Source organism: Columba livia, chromosome 24 (assembly GCF_036013475.1).
Source record: "Columba livia isolate bColLiv1 breed racing homer chromosome 24, bColLiv1.pat.W.v2, whole genome shotgun sequence".
NCBI classification, from domain to species: Eukaryota; Metazoa; Chordata; class Aves; order Columbiformes; family Columbidae; genus Columba; species Columba livia.
In genome coordinates this window covers 4,734,042-4,755,591 of record NC_088625.1, presented here as the reverse complement: position 1 = coordinate 4,755,591, position 21,550 = coordinate 4,734,042, and the positions used below count along the sequence as shown (strand labels likewise).

The window sequence follows — 21,550 nt, the reverse complement described above, 5'->3', positions numbered from 1 at the left end:
AGACCAGTTTCCCAAACACAACTCTATTGTAACAAGCAAATTCTTTGACTTAGATTTTTATAGCTAGAAAGGGAAAATAATAAACATCTGATCTAACACTCTGCATAAAGGGTGGTTGTTGGTGAGAATATACATATGGCTCTGTAAATAGGTCAGATACAAGAGTACAAAGGAGATCGGTATGGAAAGAAATAGTGGAAAAATATTGGGTTGAGGTGGGGGGGAAAAAAGGTGATCTGATGACTGAGGTGTAAAAGGGAGCTGAGAACAGCACACAGCACTGCGGGATGTGGGGGCACTCAATGAAAATGGTGTGAAATAGCTGATGGAGAGGTATGTAAAATAGAGAAGGAAGTAAAAGTAGGTGTAGAGACAAGGGGGCTGTTTAGGAAGAGGCAGAAGAGGCCGTTTTGCACAGAGGTGCCAGGGAGGAGAGGCCATGGCGGGTGAGACATGAAGGAGACAATGTTATCGGGGAGTTTTCAAGGGTTTGTGATAGCTCATGTTGGCCAAAACCCACCCGCTCTCAGCAGTCTTTGACTGTTTTCAACTGTTAGGCTTGTTTTTGCAAAACATGAAAACAAACTAAAAGGAAAATCAGTGTTTATACTTGTATTGCTCCTTTTGCTCTTTTTTTTTACTATATGTGTGGAAAAATAAAAGACTTTTTACCAGAATAACAATGGAGTGAGAAAGCTCTTTTGCATGCAAGACATGATCAAAGAAAATTTCACTTACGTTGACATTTTTACAGTTGAAAATGATCTGTCATTGATGCCTGTTACAACCATGTAATGTCTCCTTACAACAGGTAGTTCCATGGGCGGGTGAAAAGATGTAGATTCTAGGACTTCACCCATTTTCAAAGCAGAGGTCGATAGCAGAGTCAGGATGGGTTTGGATCTCGCAAGCCGCAGTTTGAGCTGTGCTCTTTCTGCTTTCCCATTTTCCAGTTTTGTGGGATGGATGTTCAGGATGGAGTAGGTAGATAATTTATCCGGAATTCAACTTGCATGTGACTTCTAAGTATTCTTAGCACTGTGGAGGTGGACAGGGTGGCGGTGCATAGCCTGTCTCTTGATATCTACATATGCTCTTTTGTTACCTTATTTAAATTTTAAGATACGTTTTTTCCCCTCCTGCCTCGAGTCATTATGTGCAGAGGATGGAGAAAAAGGAAAGGGCTTGTCCATTAGCTGACACAGATGGGCCGGTCCGGTGAGTGTGGAATTGAGACTGTAAATAGCAGTGACAGTGGGGTCACCTGTTTGGGGTGCACTGAAGACCGGGGTGACCCGCAGTGCCTGCACCAAGGATTTCAGAGAGCAGATCGCAGGTGAATTGTGGCAGAGGTGGCTGTGCCCGCCGGCTGGATGCTTACACAGGCACTGTCTTCTTCCGAGTGTTCTATCTCCTTTGATAATTTCCTAACCCCCTCAAATTATTTAGAAAAAGTACATGACTGCTTATCTCTTAATACCTTTCTTGCCTGAGCTTTGATTTCTAAACATGTGACTCTGCAGCATTAGTTTGTCCCAGATTTGCCAAGCTTGCAGGTCTCCTGACCCATTTTACAGCACTGTGATTTGCTTCCCTCCTTGACAACCTGCAGGCCACAGATTGCAAAGCGTCTCATGGAGAAAAGTTGAGTCCAAGCCAGGCATCCAGTATTGGTTGGACCTAATGAGGGCTGAATCTGGGATTATGTGAAGTGAGATTTGAATGTGGCTTTCCCATACAGTGCGTTATGTGGCAATGCGTGTGCCCAGCTTTATGGCAGTTGGTGCTTTTTGTCTAGGAATAAACAAGAAGGTATGTTGCAAAGTTCATGCTGGAAACAGTTCTCAAAGCGGGTGTTTCAAGTCTCTGTGCCTACCATGGGGCACTCCTGCAGGGTATTAGCCATTGCTTTCCTACAGAAATGGAATGGAAGACAGTTCTACACAAGATGCAGTTTTATACTATTGCCTTCTGCAGCAGGCACTCGAGCATGATAGTAATGGTATTTAACAATGAAGCAGAGGGTGCGCCATGTCACAAGCGTTTGGGAAGCTATTTGGAATGAGTTAACACTGTGCTCAGATTTCCCTTTGTGACTCAACTCCCCAGAAAGACATTTGGGTTGTTACTTGTGCAGTTTCTGGGACTTCAGCCCCACTGCAGAGATCCCGTTTCCTTTCACCTGCCCTGGAATGACCAAAGCCCAACAGAAGGGATTTCCTGCTCAATACAGAACTGGAACTTTGCTTTTGTCCATCTGTTCAGAATTTGGGAGAATAAGAAGAAAACATCTGGTACCTTTATTAAGCAAAATATGAAAGAAAAGCACGCTTTGTTACTTTCCAAAGGTGCCGTGGGCATCACAATCTCACTGTTTCCTTGGGTAGTGAGGATAAGTTTCACAAGAAGCTCTGTCAGCCAGAACAGACTTGACCTCCCTCCCTGTCCACTGGGAAAGGAACAGAATGGAGTTGGTGACTTTACACGTTTTGTGTCATTCCACACAGAGATATGGCCAGAGGGTGGTGGGTGAATATACGTCAACCTTGATGTGTGGGAGCAAAAGAATAACAGATTGCACTGCCTTATAGTGGGGGGTTTGTGCTGTCTTGTAATTCTCACATACCTGACTGCTGTGGCATCCCTCATAGGATTGATAAGCAAGATTGTCCCCAGACTAAAGCTGTTCAGTGCTCTCTGTATTCAGTGTGTGTGTGTGTTCACCTGTGCCCATTCCCAAGCTTCCCTATTTTAAGTACTTCAGATGATCTTTTATGAAGAAATAACTAAACTACAAGTGATGTGGAAAATTCTGCCCTGTTTCCTGTGTATTTAGATCCTTTAAGATAAATAGAAGCATTCCCAGGAACAGTATAGGGGGGTTGTGATGCAATAACTGGCACTTCTTTCCCAGTTTGGGTAGGCTGTGCCCAAGGTCCAGCCCTCTGAGAGCTTTGGTGCAGGAGATCTTTATTATACGGTGTAAGGGGTAAGAAGTCGTGATTGTAATGTGATAAATAGTGCTCTATGGCTGCCTCTCCTGTTGTGTTTATGCAAATGCTGGCAGTGGGTGTCATGAGAATAAAATATTCTCTACTTCAGTTCCAGTGCAGGAACTTGTCTCCTACCTCTGAAAATTTCAGTTTCAATTAAGCACTTCCGTCACTTTCTGTAGCAGTTGTTAATCAGCGTTAATGATGCTCTGCCCTCGGCGCGCTGGGTTAATGAATTCCCCATGCAAAGACCTAGAGGGAGCCCGGGGGGGGGGGGGGGGGGGGGGCGCGACTCTGATTGCCCGAACATGTGAAGCGGGGAGGGCTGGGACGAGAGGAGGGGAGAGGAGAGGAGGGCGCCTTCCCCTGGCCGTGGCTCCGTGCCGAAGGGAGCCGGCGGCCGGGCCGGAGCATCGCTGCGGCGGCGGGCGGGGGCCGGGGCCGCCCCGCGGGGCTGGCGGGCGGGCAGGGCTCCATGGCATGCTGCGCGGCGCGCCGGCCTGCCGGTGCTGCACATGCTCAGCAGAGAGCGGGCCGGCTCAGCCCCTGGCGCTGCTAGTGTGGGGAGCCCTGTGCCTCTCGGCGGGGGTCTGGGGGGGCGCCGGGGGCGCGCGGCGGCCGCACCCCGCCGCGGGGGGCTCTGTGCATGGGGCTCGGCGCTCCCCGGGGGACGCTCGCCGGCCGGGTCTCCTCCAATATGTCCTGGGACCTCTGGAGCTGTCAGTGGGCAGACAAGGACGCGGGCATCGGCTTATCGTGACTGTACTAATGAAAGGGTTCAAGCTCGCCTGGTAAGCAGAGCGCTGGGGAAAGGGGGCGACGCGATCTCTGTGTTTCCCGAAACCTCCGTCCTTCCCAGCCCCGCTGCCGCCGCAGCAGCGAGCGCAGCGCTGCCGGCGGGGGGGGCGGCGGGGCCGGCGCAGGGAAGGGATGCGCTCCGCTCCGCTAAGTTGGCCGGTGCCTGCGCTGCAAAGCGCCGGCCACTGCAGCACCGCCGAGGGGACATCAGTGCGGGCTGCAGCTGGGAGGGAACCGCCGGGGAAGTCATCGGGGGAGATGCAGTGACGGGCCGTTCCTGTCCGGGCATCTCTGCATCAGGACTGTGATGCCGTGAGCCTCCCTCTGGTCTGGCTGCATCTTCCTCCCTGCTGCCGCCACCCCTTCTCCTCCTCTTCCCGGCTTTCGCTATGGTTGTGCGTGAATTTGCATCTGTGTGTGCACACACATAACATCCGCACACCTGAGCGCCTGGACTCAGTAGCTGTTTGTGTACAGAGAAAATAAGTACGTGCATTTTTTTTTGTGGAGAAAACGTTTTGAATCTTACGTGCATGGAATGGCTCCTGCTTAGCTTGTCCTTTAAATATCTGCTTTTGGGGATGCACCTTATCAGCGTGTTTGTGTAATAACGTATTAGAGCTTGGAGTCCAGGGAACAAACAGCGTCCTTGAAGGTACCAAAGTGCTCATTAATGGTTTGATTGTTCCTGGGGTGTTCTTTGGGGAAAACTCGCTAGGTTTGGGCAGGTGGGCAGGGAAAGAAAATGTTATGCGAGTGAAAGTCAATCAGAAAAGCTGTTTGTGGATCTAGAATATTTGCACGTAAATATTTTTGTTGATTAAGTTTGTATTTTATATGGGTAGGTAAATAAATAGGGATGTAATATACATGGAGGCAATTATATGCATAATGCACTTAGTATAAACTTGGCCAGCAAAGATTTATAGAAAATCTCGAGTCTATCAAAATGGTTTTAAATCTTTAGTATGTCAAAACTACTTAGTTAGAATTAATAGTTTTTGAATTATTGTGGTGAAATTGATTTAATCAGAACTTTGTTAGATAGGGATAATTCCATAGTTAGTAGTGAAATGTGACTTTGTGATTTGGACAAGAGCAATGGGAAGGCTTGTTTCTTTTTCTTAATCATTTTTTCTTCTGTAATGAGAAAGGAAGTAATTGTAGAAATAACAACCTCCCTCTCAAGTGTGCTGTTTTGCACCGGTTTGAATTTAGTGCTCTGAGATTCTTGCCTGCGAAGTGTGAGAAAACAGTGAAGTTATTTTTCATTTGCTGTTTTATTTATTGTCATTATTTTCATTGGTTTTTTCTGTGTAAAAAATAAAAGCACCACAGCATGGCATTGGGAAGCATCTCGTACTGGGCCCCAGGGGACGTGCTGGAGCCAGGGATGACTCAATAGGTCATCTCTTTTTCTGATTTCTATAATTTTGTCTTTTCTTTCATTATACTGAGAGCCTTTGAAATCTTCCTATGTGTATATGGGCACATGTAACATAGACTGTACAAATGATACAGCCATTAGCGTTTGAAATCTTAAATGATTTTTGTTTCTCTTATTTTTTAAAGAAAAGCCCGGCCCTTGCACTGATTTGCTGCTTGACGTGGTGTGCACTTGGGCTGATGAGTTGCATAATAGCTTAGCGTACTACCGGGAGAGCAAAGCATGGGTTAGAAATGCCGGGATCATGTGGATCTGCAATAACATGGCACCCTACTGCATTCGCTTCTGTTCTTATCCACGAGCAACACTGGATGGTTTTGTTGATCGCACAGTTGGATTGATTCTGCATGGCCAGCTCTGTCACAGCCTTTGTAACAATTAAAATCGAAGCCACTGTTAATTTTGTCAGACTTGAGAGCTAAGCAAGCGAGGCTGGACTCAGGAGCCGGATGGGGACATAAGAAGATTAGTCATGTGCCGGGTGACACACTAGCGGTGTTTCAGTAGGTGACGCTCTTCCCTCTGAGTTTTCGCCGTTGCAGGGACCTGGGGACACTGTGCGGTCCTGCCTGGGGGTGCAGTGAGGGTCCCCAGCACGGGCTCTTCTGGAAACACTGGCAGGGTGCTAAGCAAGCCCTCCTGGAGCTCCCTCTTCAGCACCCCCCTTCATCTTCCTCTGAATCCCAAAGAGAAACAAGTCAAATATTCTGATTGCTTGCCTTGTTCAATAAAAGCATAGGGTATTTTAGATCTTTGCAGCAGTGATTCAGATCTCACCATAGGCAGTTTTATTTATTTGATTGTGCTGAAGTATCCAGGTACAGGAGGGTGAGTTAAGGATGTTATTTCAAGCCCCATTTCACCTAAGTATATGTGTTTGTCTCTACAGGCCTGATCGATATGGTTCTAGAGGAATATGGATTAAGTATAGAACAGAGAGTTCCCTGTTCTTTGCTGTCTGTCGAACTTGGTCAGGGTGCTTTAATGTGGGCTGTACAGCCTCCAATATTTGCAATGAAATGGCTTTACAGGGTTAGTATCTGTGTAAAGAAAAAACCGTGTCAGATGCATGGCATACAAACAGATCTTTTGGTCCTTGCTGTAGAAGCGGTGATCCCGGTTCTAGATGGCACTGCTGGGGTTAATGCACATTTCCTTATGGAGCGTTCTCAGCAAAACACATGATTTCTTTCTGTACCAGGAAGGGCAGTAGCACAGGGACAGAAACAGAATGCTGTCAGCAGGAGCAGCCCTCTCTGGCCGTTAGGAAGAGGACTTGCTCTTGCCTGTTTTTAGACCACCGTTCATTATACACTGTTCGACTGTACAAAATAACATAATGCATTTTATCGGGGAACTTCTGGTCGTCTCTGAGTCTCAGTGCTGGCTTGTTTTGGGACAAGACAGTGTGCTGATCTCTAATACGATGCCATGCGTTTTACAGTACATCACCTAATTCTGCCCCAAATGATCTCATCACCATCTGGTATCATATCGTGGCGTAGCTGCATACCCTGGAGTCGTTAGCTGGCCACAGTATGCTGCAGTACAGCGAGTCCTGATGTGTAACCGTCACAGCTTCATGACATCAGAACATGACTGAATTAGGTTGTGATGCAAGGTCCTGACGTACCATCGCAGCATCGTTGTGTTATGGTGCAACATCGGGGTATCAGAAATGGTACTGCAGTCCTCAGATGTGTTATTATCATATGGCAACATACATTTGTTTTGTTAGGGCCTACTATCTTGGTTTGATAGGTCATCTTCATGTCACAGTGTAATATTTTAATATCAATTGCATACGTCGTTATGTCGTGAGGTGGTATTGTGAGAGAGAACTTTTGCTTCCAGTCTTACATCAGCATTATCTCATAGATCCTTGGGGACTATGATGAGCCAGGCCCTCGAGGGAGCAGTCTTCTTCCTTAGGAGTTTTGGGGAGCCCATTGTCCAGCATAGATGGATACTAATTTGGATCTGTTATGAAAAATGACAGCGAAAGGACTGAAGAGTATTACAGGGACAAAAGCAAGCTGGTAGCTGAACTTGATATCTCGTAAATGGGATACTGAACAAAACACTGTTTATGTGATTCTCTTTCTGCATTGCTTGTGCTGCTTTGTTGATGGGAATATTTCTGAGCCACAGAACCTGCTATATGTAACCTACAGAGAAAACAAGGGCCAAAGGCTCTACCTAAAAATAAATCTGTAATTCATTTTTCTGCTAGTGCCCGTGGGTGAGAAAAAACCTCTCAATGTTCCAACACCCTACTTATCTGAAGGAAGGATCTATTATATAGTTGTGGGGGTGGGATGGGAACTAGGTAGGGTTACAGAACAGCAAAGCTAAAATTAGAAGTCGTTTGATGGCAGGGAGCAGCGCAGATTAACATGAGGCGGTTTGAGTTCCACGTGCTGTGAGGCTGCGACTCCATTTCTCTGTGTTTGGACCAGGCTAATGATGTTTGCTCTTTCCATTGATGTGTCGGTGTCTCAAGGCCACACGTATGTAGGGGGTGGAGGGTGTTCGTAGCTGTCACACCAGCCCTGCACACTCTGTCCTTGCAGTCGAGTATCACAACTTCTTTGGAGGCTAAAATAACAGATTAGCGCAAAAGAGACAGGAGGAATGTATTCTGCCTTCGGTTACCTAGGTTTGTACTTGCTGTGATACAGAAAGGTGACAAATGCGTTTGGGATTCTTGCTTCCTTAATTACATAGGGAAACAATGATGCCTTAAATCACTTTCAGTTTCATATCCATACTGCAGAGCCTTAAAGAGCTACCGCGTGCGGTGAAAATGAACTTGGTTCTGTTGCATTGTAAATGAAAGATGAATTTCCAACTCAATTCTTCCTCGGTTTTTTGGAGAGGGCTGGCAGAATTGTTCTGCTGAAGTTACATAATCGTGCTGCTGTGCATATTGTGCTGTTCGACCTTCACGTTCTGGGTTAAAATGTTATGTCTCAGTGTTCTTTTCTCCTCTGCCTTCATCGATTCTTCTGCATCTACATCTTTGTGCTTTTTATTCAAAAGGAAGAAATAGGTGCTGACAATCCTCCACTAAAAAGCATCAAAGATGACCCACATACATATAAATAGGGCTGTAGCATTTTGGAAAGCAGAGGCTTTCACTCCTTATAAATTCTGCAAATGGATCTTAGGAATCAGAACGTTCCTGTTTGCTGTCGATGCGGTAGGAAAAGGAAATTATATTAATAGGCCACTCGTCTCTCCCTGTATCCAGAATATTCTGAAGAATTTGACTGTCCTTCTGTCCATAAGTACATTTCTATCCTTTCTCAACAGAAAGAAATGTTATCACGTTGTGTGAGGTGACCTGAAGAACAGCTCTGAACAGTATTGGTAGTTTTAGTTTGTACATGTTTGGTAGTGCACTGAAATGGTTAGCAGCAGCTTTTGTGCTAATTGATCTGGGCTTTTCGGTAGCGGGAAGTGATGGCGAGTAGTTAGGAGCCTAATCCAAGTGGACTAATGTCAAGGAAAAAACTTGGACCCAATTCACTTGGCCCAACAGTGCTCGTAGGCACTAACCGAGCCAGAAATAGAACCAAGATGATTACCGGTTCTTGTCCTGGCCTGCACACTCCTACGCTGAATTAATACCTTCAGTGGTAATATGGTACAAAGTACAAGTGAAGTGACTATTTTAGTTTAAAAATAAAAAGAAATTGCAGTGGAAGGAGACTGTTTGACAAAAAACTGAGTCACGATGAAGCCCTTGATCTGACATTTGGTTTGCTGTACCTCTGTTTGATGACAGACTGGCCAAATTACCACTTTAGTCTTTTTTGTTTGTTATGTGGTGTGCTTTTGGCACCAATTTTTGATTTAAAACTGGATAAACATCCATCATTTTATTCTGAGGGTAAGCAGACAGAAGAATTCTTTGGCTTGGGGCACGAAGATGCTGATGCTGCGCTCGGCAGAGGTTGCTGCCAACACCCAGAATCTCTCCTTCACATCTCTCCTTGGGCTGTAGATTATGTTGGCTAATTGAATCCTAATCATTTGTTTTGCTCTAAAATTGCTTCTTCTGCTTATCAGATGGTAAAATCGTTTTGTTCTCTTTCTAGTCCTTCAGCAGCCTCACAAATGTCGAGTGAAGGGCAAACCCACTGGAACTGGTCTGGAATTCTACAGCCATTTCTTTGCTAAGGGCCTTCACTTGAGATGAATGAGGCTGCAGTGAGGCTTCTCCAGAGATTCTTCATGCATACAGCAGGAAAAAGCATGGAAAGAGGTGAATTCAGTCAAGAAGAGGCTGTAGATAGAATGTAGCAGATACTGGTTCTTTCCCTTGAAGTTCAAGTGTGGAGCTGAGACTGTTGTCTGCTGTTTAACTGCTTGGTCCCTTCAAATGAGGAGGAAGGGCCTGGCTGTTGGAGCTGTAAGTCACGAGAGGGCAGTTTTATGCCTGGATTTGTCATTGTATGGTGATCTTGCTCCTGCCTTGGTTTCCCTGTCTGCAAAAGAGGCCATACTATTCCTCTCTTCCTTCTCCCCTTGTGCTCCCTCTTACTGAAGCAGTTTGATATTTAATGTGATGGTGCTAGATGGACGTTCAACAGCGTTCCGCAGTTTGTAAGCATGTGACTCACCCCGCACGTGTTAATAGTTCTGTCGAACTAAGTGGAAACACTCACATACTTAAAATTTCTACTTGATCGGGGCTATTCTCAGCAAGGGGCCACGGTCAAGGTCTGAAAGAGCCAAACGTTGCCATCAAAGCTCTTGTGACACGTTATGCAAGAGTCGTTCTATCCTGGTCAAGATCTCTTTTGCTTCATCACATTTGCTAACTGAAATTCCCCTTGGGAACAGGATTTTTCTTTGCTCGCTGTTCTAAACTAGTTAGTGGTTATTCCTTTAGCTGATGGAACAGCTGCTGTGTTTATGCTTGAGTCTTCCCGTGCATGCCTCTGATTTCAGTCCTGGGTAGAAAGCGCATCTTAATGGCAGGCTGCCATTGGTATTATAATTGATACTTATTATGAATGGTAACTGTAAATTTCAGTATTTTGAGTCTGGTGTAAGTAAACTATATACATTGAGGTATAATAGCAATAATAGTGTCCAAGTATAAAATAAGTTCAGGAAATGGAGACACCCAAACAAATGCTGTAAATGAATCAGTAGATTTTCTTTGCTGTAACTCCTGTGTGCTTTTGCAGGGGCGCATGCTGAATACAGGACGGCGGAATGTTTTCTGAGCTTCTCCTTTACTCGAGTTTTCCGTTTGCCCAGCTTTAGATGGGTGCTGTTGATTATACTTTCTGTTTTCCAGTGGTTTCTCCTCTGTAACCGTTTTTCCTGGACAGAATGCTCTCTGTGGCGCTCCGTGGTCACAGCCAAGCGACCTGGGGGTAGATGCTCTGCTTTTTTTCAGCTAAAACAAGATGTAAAATGCTGCCATTCCCATTTGACAATGTCACAGCTGCTCTATGCATGTGGCAAAGGAGCAGAGAAGGATGGATTTTTAATGTTTTAAGTTTTTGTAGGGGGGCGGGAGTGGAGATATATATTTGAGGTACATATTTGGAACCATTTTCAAACCACTTGGAATACCAGGTTTGGAAGAACGTGGTTTGACCACACCTGATTTCAGGCCTTGGAACTGGAAGAAGGAAAATGGAGGAGAAAGTGAATTGAATGAAGAAGACTTAGGAGGGAAAGAAGGAGGTATATATTCAAAGAATTTGGTAACAGAAAAAATATTCATATGTGCGTATATTACAAAGTAACAAATCAGCTGTGGAGGGAGAAGGAAGGGCGACTTGTTTATCTTTAGTGTAAGAACAGCTCTCTTTAACTAGAATCACTCCTTTAATGAAATACTAATCAAACAAGCCTGTGTTTAAATGACTGGAGGAATAGACAGCAAGATTTGAGGATTCCAGAGAAATCATTTGCCAAGGTCTCATCCCTTCCCCGCGTGGTGGTGACACGTGAAGTGCTGTGAATTGAAAGGTTTGCACTGGAGACAGAGGCATTTTAGAAAGCTGGTGGAAAGTTAGAGCTGTAATTTTGGTGTATTTCTGACCCTGTAGGAATAGAAGTAAAGCAGCTCTAGAAGAAGAGATTGATCATGCGGAGCAAATATTTAATCAGCTTCCATGAGATACGATTGATCAGACTCTGTGGCTCTGAATCACTGTAGTCCTTCTTTCTCCTATAAGAACATGTCTAGTTTGCTTTATGCTCTTACCCTGTGTACCGTCGAGCCGTGCTGCCTTTTTCCTTTCTCAGTTCTTTGAATTGCTGGACATAACTTTGTCACCTCTGTTATACCTGTTTGGAGTAGGTACAAACGCAAGGACGGTGGCAGGTAGCGTTCTTCATGCTTTGCCCAGAAGAGAATCACTCACAGTCTGTTTCTTTTTCCTGTAAGGCAGGTTTTTGTATCTGTGTTTATGTACGCTTTGAATGAGTCACATTGTCACCTTCTGCATTTTATAACCTCTCTGTAGAAGGTGGCCTTTCATAGAGTTTATATTTGGAAATAACCCATGTGTTGGAGGCAAATATTTCTGCTGTTGCTGGCTGTGTCGCCTGCTGTTGTGTCAGGGAAGTAGATGGTTTGTGTTGTGTCTGATGAGGTTTAGAGAGGGCGCATAGTCCCTCTCGCTCGGCGAGATGAAGAGCCAGTGTGTCTGTAGAAATGACTAAGGCAGAGGAGGGTGCGTTGTGGGAGTGCGTTGCAGTTAGAGATAACGGGGATGCTTAGGTCCGTGCTGCTCTGGTCCTTTGTTGTCGCAGAAGTACTCCCTGGTGGTTTTTACAGCAGGGAGAACAGGGATATTTAATAAAGCTCAGCTAAAGTGCCCCTGCAAAAATGCTTGGGATGCCAGGGATGTGCAACGATGTGGAGAAGCTGTACCAGGGCAGTAGAACAAGCAGGGAAGGGTAGGAGAAGTCATGGTGAAATTTCATAGCTGTCATCAGTGACCAGTGAGGAGCAGCCAGGGTTAACTGAGCGCCAGTGATGTGGGCTCCAGGGCATTCTTAAAGAGACAGTGGGTGCTTTTCTTTCTAGTGGGCAGCAGCCAGTTCAGATGCCAGAGCTGGGTAGCAAGTTGCAAAGAAGGCTTTGTTTCAGCCATGCCAAGCTGCTATCAGAGCGGGGAATCTTTTTGTCAACTGATTTTGAGAGCATAAAATGCATCGGAGCAGTAAGATTCTTGAATGGTTTAATGATTTCTCCCCCAGCAGAATTGCTTCTGTCTGCAGTTTAAATGGTGGTTTCAGAATCGGAGAGCAGAGGAGCAGGGAAGACACGCAGCTGCGCCCCAGGAAATGCGATGTGGGAACAGGTGGCGATGCGATCATTCAGCTCTTGGTTTCTCATCTCCCAGGCAGGCAGGAGGACTCCTTCCTGTGGATGCAGGTTCCTTTGTGTTCGTGCGTGTGTTGTGAGGTCAGGCGGTTCCTCAGGAAAAAGGATGCCCTGGTGCGCTGCGGGGCGGGCTGGAGACCCCAGGGGCTTTGACTGAGAGATCGGAGTTGGGGTGGAAAGGCCGGAGGTGTGGGGGGAGAAGCTGAGCAGGACTCTTATGGAGCAATGATCTGTTTTCATGGCAGTAGGGGCTCCACCGAGTAGCTGTTCAGTTTTCTTAGTGACTTTCTGGTGCCCTCAACAGCAAATTGCAGGAATCTGAGAGCATTCTGGAAGAAAAGTTCAAGCAAGGTTAAGAAAGTCTATCACTGAGAACGGGGATGAATCTAATGGCGTGATATTTAACTCCGTCCTGAAGGGGTAAGAAAAGGATGTGTAGATAGTGGAGACTGTAGTTGTAATGATTCCACAGGGACCTGTAATTCATCGATGATCTCCTGTTCCTATTGTGTTCTTTGTGTGTGTGCGATTGCCTTCCCCCATCAACCTGCTGTTTTGCTTTTCTCTTCATCCTCTCTAAAACCGGGCACTGACCTTGCAGCTGGGATGCACTGGGACCCGGCTGGTCGGACGTGACTCCCTTCGTTGCTGTAGGGTTTAAAATCAGTGCAGCCGCTCATTTTTGTGCCTTCCACTGCCCAGCTGGCGTCTCGCACTGTACGCTGCTCAGGGTGAGGGCCCTGGCTGTCTGCGAGCCCAGCCCTCAGCACGGTGCTGTAAAGCACATAAATACAGGAGTTACTGTTATTAGTGCTCGATCTCAGGGATGTTTGCTAGCGTTATTGATATGCCATTAATCTTCATTTTCGAGTACACTGTATGCTGTGCCTGTCAGCGCAGTGCAAGAGCTTCTGGGGTAAAATATGCATCAGCTTATCATCAGTGCAGCAGAACAGGACATATACTGGTTTCAGAGGAAAAAAGAGATGAATTTAGTATCAAGTGGAAGTTAGTAGGGGACTTAAGGATATGTAAATGTCTTTGTAATATATGATTAGAAGTTCAAGACAGAGGATTTGTGGGAGGTCCGCTCAGCCAGCTTTTCCACTGCATCCTGAACCGGTGGGTACCAGGCCGGAGCTGCTACCTGCCCGTGATCCACGATGCATCTGCTCTGCGCTCTCTGTCCTGACCAGGATGCAGTGCCTGCTCATGTTGGGATGCGATTCTGTCCATCTCAGCCTACAGTGCGGAGCTGAGCCTACACTGGTTCCCCTTGTGCTATCCTTCCTCCTCATTTTCAGAGATCACACTGAATTAAAGAGGGCTAAAACTGCAGTAAATATCCTCATGGATAATACTGTTTATGAACACGATAGCTGTAGTTACCGCAGAGATCTCGGGCAGTTCCATATGTGATGGCAGTGGTTGCTGAAGAAGCTGTCTAGGAAGACATTGACCATGCTAAAAATTCTTGTTGTATGGGATGTAGGCTTCAGCTCTCACTCAACCACTTGTCGATGCTGAGCCTGACTCCCCGCAGCCTCTTCCCTAACGTCAGCTCACCTTTCCTGCTTTTGGCTTTCATGTGGTGTTGAGGACAACAGGTAGGGCTCAGTTTCCTAGGTGAGGTGGGATCTCCTTCTGGTGAATATCTTTAGTTCTGTGTGGGTTCTTTTGTGCAATTAAGGAGAGCTAATTAGCTCCTTTTAGTGCAGTCTCCTTGCAGAGGTAGCTGACCTCTTGTTAATCCTGGATTAAGTTCTTACTAAGAACTGGCTCTTTGTGTGTCCCAGTTAAGATGTTGACACTTTGTTCTCTCTCTCCTTGTTCTCCTCCTCCCCCTCTTCCTCCCCATGCCTTGGAGCACATGATTGCCTTCCTCCTCCATCCCCCACCGCTGCAGGAATACATGCGCTGCTCCGTGGAAATGCCATTGTCAGTTCAGAGGACTCTAAAAAGACTTTTGCTTAATCTGGTACCTGTCTAGGAGCCCGTTTTCTGCAAGGGAGAAGGGAGAGTTTTGGCAATGCTCCTTATTGCTTGATAGGGTGAGAATACTGGGGGGTTTGAGGAGTAGCACCCATTTCGTACGCGGGAGGCTGGAAGAATGTTCATGGTCTGAGCAGGAGCTGGCAAACAGCACCGCGAGTCCCAGCTGGAGAATTCAGCCTGTACGATGCTGTGCGTTCAGAAGCAGAGTCCATACGTTCACAGTTAAAGGGGCTATCTAGGAGAAACGCAGCTTCCATGCTCCAACAGTGGTACGAGCCAAAAAATTAAACAGGTGCAACATATTCATTTCTACCCAGATGTGCCAGTTACCTGCTACCGCTAATCCTACTCGCAGATCTTGAGGTTGTAGATTACACTGAGTTTTCCCTGAGGACGTGCCTTCCTGACATTTCTAATATGTCTTTTTGAAGACAGGGCCAGAAATTCGGTTAAAATGTGTCTCCTGGTTCTGTTCTGAACTCAGCTGAAAAGTAGAGGTGGTGTGCAAAGACTGTCTCAATGGCTTTAAGCTTTCAAAATAGATCATATTAAAAGCGGACAAGGAATTATTGGGAAAGGGGACGTGAGAAACATTAACGTGTGTTCTGATGCAGACATTCATTGTTCCCGGACATTTTGCAGACAGACTTTTAAAGACTGCTGTTTGTTTCCGTATCGCTCATGTGGTTTACAGGGAGGGTAAGGTTGCGCTAGCTGAATACAGAGTTTATCACACTTGTTGCTGTGTTGGCCTTGACATTCAGGCACTGGACTGTCTTGTGCGTGTCTGTCGTCAGCCCTGGGCTTTTAATTACTTGGACAGTGCATCGTTTCCTCTCACCTGAGAGGTGCCATACGCTGAGCATGCTTGTGTTAGGGCTGGCTCTGAGGCAGCAGAGCGGGAACCAGCCTTGCCCCTCACTCCTGCAAGCGCAAGGTGGTCGGGCTGTGGTGCGTGACCATGTCATGTCACCCATAGCTCAGCGGTCAGGCCCTCCTAAAGCTGTTCTTCACACCGGAAATAACGCCCTGGTGCTTGTCTTGATTCTTTAACACCGGTACCTGGCCAAGGGCTGAGAGACATTTCTGCAAGTAAACCCAGTCGACACAAAATGCGTCCTGCAGCTCTGGAACACAACAGGAACCTGGTAGCCCTACATTAATTAAACACCCCCGAAGAATCCTCAGTGCAGTGTTATCACCATGAAACAAGCTGTCTTCATAGTGACATGAACGGTGCTCCAGAGTCCCTGAAATCTAATAAGAGTATTTGTCCTTCTGAGAGTTCTGGGTTGAATTTTGAAGATCTGATAAAGTTTGTAAAGCATTTGAGGTGTTGCCTCATTTTTCAAATTGCCTGTAGCTTTGCCTTTCGCACTCCCTCCCATACAGCCTGAGAAGCTTTTCTCTTAGCCTTCCATTTTTACTGCTACTTTTATAGTGCTTTTGGAAGCAGAGCTTTGGTTTGATTCATCTTCTCCCCTGACAGTCAGAAGAGTGCTTAGGTCTCATATATTGAATCTATCCTACCACTTTATGACCTGCTTTGAGCATTTGCGTGTTCTCCATGTTTCCAGATGTGAAGTACCCCTTCTACTGAATTTCATCAGAGCCTTTGGCTCTGTGTGACTTTCCCGACTGTTGCAAAATAGTACCTTGTTCAAACCTTAATAGTCATTCAGACAAAACATACCAAAATGTGTAGAGGCTGAGAATCACACTTCTGCCTATTTTCATAAATCTTTGAAAGCCATAAGAAAAAAGCACCAAAGGACCATTGCACTGGAGACAGGGAGTAGGAAAGTTTGTATGTTACGTGCCATTAGCTTTAAATGCGCTTGTAAATTCACCTCTTCATCAACTTCTGTAGGCATTTGAACATTCTATGGTCATATGTGAAAATGAAAAGTCAAGGTGCAAATTATAGTGGCTCTGCTCTCACCTTGGTTTTTCTGACTGGAGAATGAGATTGTGCTGTATTCTTTTTCATTGTGTTGGAGAAATGCTTTGGTGCTTTTGGTGAGGACCACAAGACCACTGCATGTGGGTTTCTCCAGTTGTAAAACACAACAGGTTTACCCATAGACACTGAAGCATGGTGCAACGCATTGAAGATTAAAGTCTTGAGAAGAAGGCATTGCAAAATTCATAGCGTATTCTGCGTTGGCAGAAGGTCAGCGTGTGTAAGGACAGGATGGTGTGGGATTCGGCCCTAACTCCTCATTGCCAGTTGTAACTTAGCTTTACAACTTCTGTTGGAAACAGTGCGTTTCCACATAGGCAGAAAGCTCCATCCTTATGGGGACTTGCAGGCTGAAAGCATAAAGTCAGATGTTACTGGGTGAAGTGACAAATCCTGTTGTCAGCTCTTGTGATTGTGTAATGATCCATTTTGTTCGGTACTCTTTGTAGATCTCCAGCACTTGTGCTTCATATCAAGCGTGTTAGTGCAGGAGACTGGGCCAGATTGGTTCTACACTATTTCCTTGTACAGACAAGGTTTGATTTCATATCCTGGAAGGAAAAATGCAAGCGAGTTGATTCTTTTGCTCACTTCTTTTTCATCCTTCAGCCTGTGTTATTTATGTTGTACTGTGGCCTTTGAGAGGGTCTGAAACCCCTCTTATTCTGGCATCAAGATGTCCACGAGTGGGTATGTAGGGATACAGAAACACCCTGTACTAATACACGGTAGAGCTGTAAACTTTGCTTGATCACATTTCTTTAAAAATCCCAGGCCCGTTTACACACGGATAGACATGAAAAATGGAAACAAATGAGCTTGCTAGATGAAGTAAGCTAAATTGAGCCGAGGTCACCTTAATTCTGAATGAGTGTGTTCGCACAGTGTTTAATTCAGTTTAGATAATCCACTTTACCAGTTAATTAGGGTTTCATTTTCCTGACTGTTCATGCATTGACACACTCACAGGTTTCTAAACTTTCTCCCACCTGTGTGAACGGTCTAGTGTGTACACAGGGAGGACGAGTATTTTTCCAACCTGTAGGATCTTAACTTGCAGCCTTTGCCCAACTTCATGTTAAAGTGACAGACGTAATCAGGGGACCTTGGGAAAAACGGCAGGGGCTCCCCCTCCCCCTGCTCTCCCCTGCAGCGGTGGATACCGAAGGCATTAGGGGGTTGCATTATGTAAAGCGGCAGCCCACGGGCCGCCTGCCTGCGCACGCGTGTGCGCCCGTGTGCGCGTGCGGGAGCGTGGCTGCAGCCCTGGCAGCCGGGGGAGAGCCGCCGGTCAATCAGAACCACAAAGAGCGGGGCGGGGGGGGCAGAGAGGCTGAGCCGTGGCAGGAGCCCCAGCAGCATGCGAGGCAGCTGAGACAGGGGGCTCTGGGTGCCCGTGAGGAGCCCCAGGGCTCTGAGATGGTGCAGGAGGTGAGTACCCTCCCACCTCACCGCTGGCCCACCCTCGCTCTCCCCCCACCACACGCAAGTGCATGAATGAATGAATTCCTAGCTGCTCCGTGCTGCACTCCGGTCCCTAATGGCTACCAGGTTAGTGTTACTCTCCTGTTCCTTCTGCAGATCTCTTCCCCTCCCCTCGGTGTGTCTATGTGCAGTCTCCGAATGCGTGTGCACGCGCGTGCATGTATGCATCTGTGCATGTGAAACACGGAGCCAAAGGGCTGTGTGTGCTGTGCCCAGCTCAGGTTTGACGAGCAAATCTACCGTCTGAGACATACGCTTTCAAGGCAGATTAAATCTGGAGTCCATGTTGGTTGCTGCTGCTGCTCCTTTCTGTTTGGGGGACTTGAAAGCAGACAGCGTGACATCATGTTGCAGAGATGCTTCGTTTCTTTTCCCTTCCCCAGCCTGATTCCTTTTTGCCTTGTTCTCCCCCATGCACGCGCCCTACCTCTCCTGCAGAGGAATTGCTAAAGCAGCCTTTTCAATTGTTCGAAACAACCGATGAGCAAATCTGATTGTTTTTTTCAGCTGTCCTTCCCCTCACCCCTCCTCCTTTTCCCTTTACGCCTGCTGTCTCCCCCATCCCCCAGCCCCGAAGGGGCAGTTATTGCTCTCGTAACATCTGGGTATACGGAGCGAGTCGGAACGGGGTTGAAGTTTGATGAACTGGCAATGCGTCACAGGGGGGCAGCTGGAGCTGCTGCAGAAATATGGTGTATTTGTTTGCCCATGTGCTCCCTCGCTCTTAGAAAGGCTTGGAGCATGCACACTGATGTCTTGGTTGTGCTTTGCGTTCCTCTCTGTGTTCGTATATTTTTATATATTTGCCGTGATGGGGAGAGGCAGAATTTGGTTTGTGCCTCTTTATTTTTCAGGCTCTCCTCCAGAGTCTATGCATGCGGGGTTTTTTTGGCAGGGGAGAGCAGGAGCAAATGAGGGCTCCTTGCACCCTGCGTGTTCATAGGCAATGAGAATCTGCTGAATCTCCATTCACTAAAAAATTGCTTTTTCTTAGATTACCAGTGGCTAGCATTGTCCTGTCCATCACGGAAATCCCCGGTCCAGTAAAGAGGGTATATTCCTGTTTCCTTGCTTCATTAAGTCACACGCATCTGCAGGAGAACTCTGAAAATTTAGGATGGAGCTTGTGACTTTGGCTCCATAGGATTGAAGGAAACTTCAAGCTGAATCTCAGAGTCGTGTTTTATATCAGTGCAATAACTTAGGGTGCCCAGTGTTCTGCCAAGGGGAGCCCCCAGCTGCCCGTGCCACTGAAAACTGGGTAAAGCCAGAGAGAATGTGCCATGGGAGGGGACAAGCCTGGACCAGATCCTTGGGACAAAGAGCTGTGTGCGACTGGCGCAGTGAGGGTGTCTGGCTCTCCCCACTGTCAGCTGCAGCCCTCGGCCCTCTCTATTTTTAACTTTGATCTGGACAGTGCAGCTGCATGGTTAGAGCCAAGGAGAGAGATTGCCTGGAGGGTATCAGGGTGAGGGGACATGAAATCATTGCATTATTGTTTTCAGAACGGTAAAGGGATGGAATATCAAGAGATGAGCAAAAGAAATTGATGTGAATCCCAGCTTTGAAGATCTCAGCATCTTCCGTTAACTTATGAAAGCTGATGCTGGTGAGCAGCAGGAGTGAGTGGGAAGATGTAAAGCTCTGGCTTTGTCTTCTGCTCCTGAGATACACAATATCCCTGTCCAACCCCCGCTTTGCCGCTGATAAGATGTGGTGTTTAATCTCGGCGTTTAATCTGTGGTTTCTAAAACCTCGGCCACGCGATCGGGATGCGTTCAGGGGGATGCGACCTGTGCTGGGGGTAAAGTCCTGGCATGCTCATAGCCTTGCTGAAGGTAGAGCAGGAGATGGGCAGAAAGAATGCGTGTGCTCTCCTCCAGGTCATCTAGTTGTGTCACACCTACGTCTGCATCCAAACATGGGCACGGACCTTTATCACTAGCTATTTAGTGCTATATTGCGTTTTTCTCCCTCTCCCTTGACATGATGCACATGGGTTAGATGTAGGACAGCAACATTGTGTCTCCAGGCCATTGAAAGATTTTGATGTTAGCTTGGAAATAACGAGGTTTAAAGTAAACATGCTCGGATTCATTTTCATTTTAGTTTTTATTCTTTGAGCTGTCAGGTTTCCAGACTTCACATCAGAGATGGCTTAACGGTGTCCATTATTCTATTTATTTTTTAAACAAGACTTCCAAGCTCTGTTCTGTCTCAAGTTCCTGGCTCTGAGGTTTTGAAGACAGTGTCAGATGTTGCAATTCTTGCTATTAAAAAGCCATTGACAGTGTGGTGAGGAGGAGAGAAAATAAAGCCCGTATCTGTTGGTCCTTGGAAGCGCAGCCATCGGCTGAGTCCTGAGGGTGACGGTGCTGGGGCAGGGGCTGAAGCAGATGTGGCCTCAGCTTCGGAGGGATGTGAAATTCTTATTTTACATTATTTCCCCTTTATTGCTTTCCAGATTTCTTTGTGTTATCCATCACACTTTGTTCCGTGTGCTTTGTCTTCCTTCAGAGCAAATGGAATTATATTAGTTAGTGATGGAGCGCTTTAGTGTATGATTTATAACACGTGTTGGTTCTCTGCAGAGTAACGATTCTTTCTAAATTACGGCCGTTGCGTTATTGGACGGTATTACTGAGATCTGTCTTGTATTTTGAAAACGTTTTCCAACTTTTTCTTGGGATTTTTGCAATAACTCCAAGTAGGAAGGGAGCGGTGGAGGGATTGGTTCAAACGCGGCGCAGGGGGGTTCCTGTAAGATAATCAGACCATTTGTCCAGCAGGGTTGATAGTCTGTCTCTAGTGGTAACCAGTATCAGATGATTCAGAGAAAGACAATGACATTGTTAATAATACATTTCACCAACCTTGCAGTGCTGTATGTGGGCAGAAGGCGAATTCCTTCCTAACGCTTGCACTGATTTGCTAATCCCCTGAAGCATAATAATTGCATTAATTTTATCTCATGCATATGTAAGCATGCTATTGAATGTCATAGGAGGAGGATGCCATTCTGCGAAATGTCAAAATAGTCAGAGCAATCCTTGACAAGGATGGACTTTTCTGGTAAAAACTAGTTATCTAAAAAACCATGCAGAAAGTATATTATTCTTGTTATTCTTTTTCAAACAATTGTCATGAAACATTGCTCGCTTTCTGTACAGCTCTGCAGGTGTCATTGCGTTTTAATTCAGTGCTTTCTTTTTTGTCTCTTTTACTGGGTGATTCAATAGAAGTCCAATATTTTGTTATTGCCTGTAGAGCAATGGCAGGCCCAGGCAATTGCTCGAGAATATGTGGAGGTTTTCATGCTTGGATTATCAATCTGAAGTGGGTGTAGGTTGGTGGTGACCAAAAGTTGTTACCATCTGCTTGCTGTTTGGTAGACTGCATAATGGGCTTCTGAATCTCAGCTTTTTCCACTGATGTCAGGCTGTATCACAGAAAAGTATCTTTGCAGGTGTCTAATTAGCCCCATTACTAGCTGTTTCTGATGGGAA

The 21,550-nt window shown here is 46.2% G+C and overlaps 1 protein-coding gene across 17 annotated transcripts in view; it reads left to right on the top strand.

Moving 5' to 3' along the window:
• Positions 1-21,550, top strand: part of GRAMD1B (GRAM domain containing 1B) — a 106,014-nt gene that overhangs the window by 45,272 nt on the left and 39,192 nt on the right. For 2 of the 17 annotated variants that reach the window (XM_065040538.1, XM_065040536.1), the window contains exon 1: positions 17,805-18,110. The exons of 9 other annotated variants lie outside the window; for them this stretch is intronic. In XM_065040538.1, the coding sequence (XP_064896610.1) occupies positions 18,100-18,110 (11 nt within the window). In that variant the 5' untranslated portion in view covers positions 17,805-18,099. Of the gene's footprint in view, positions 1-3,489; positions 3,785-3,929; positions 4,278-12,321; positions 12,438-12,633; positions 12,653-17,780; positions 18,111-21,550 lie in introns of those variants that run through there. 6 more of the 17 variants (XM_065040531.1, XM_065040540.1, XM_065040541.1 and 3 more) reach the window with 6 other exon arrangements.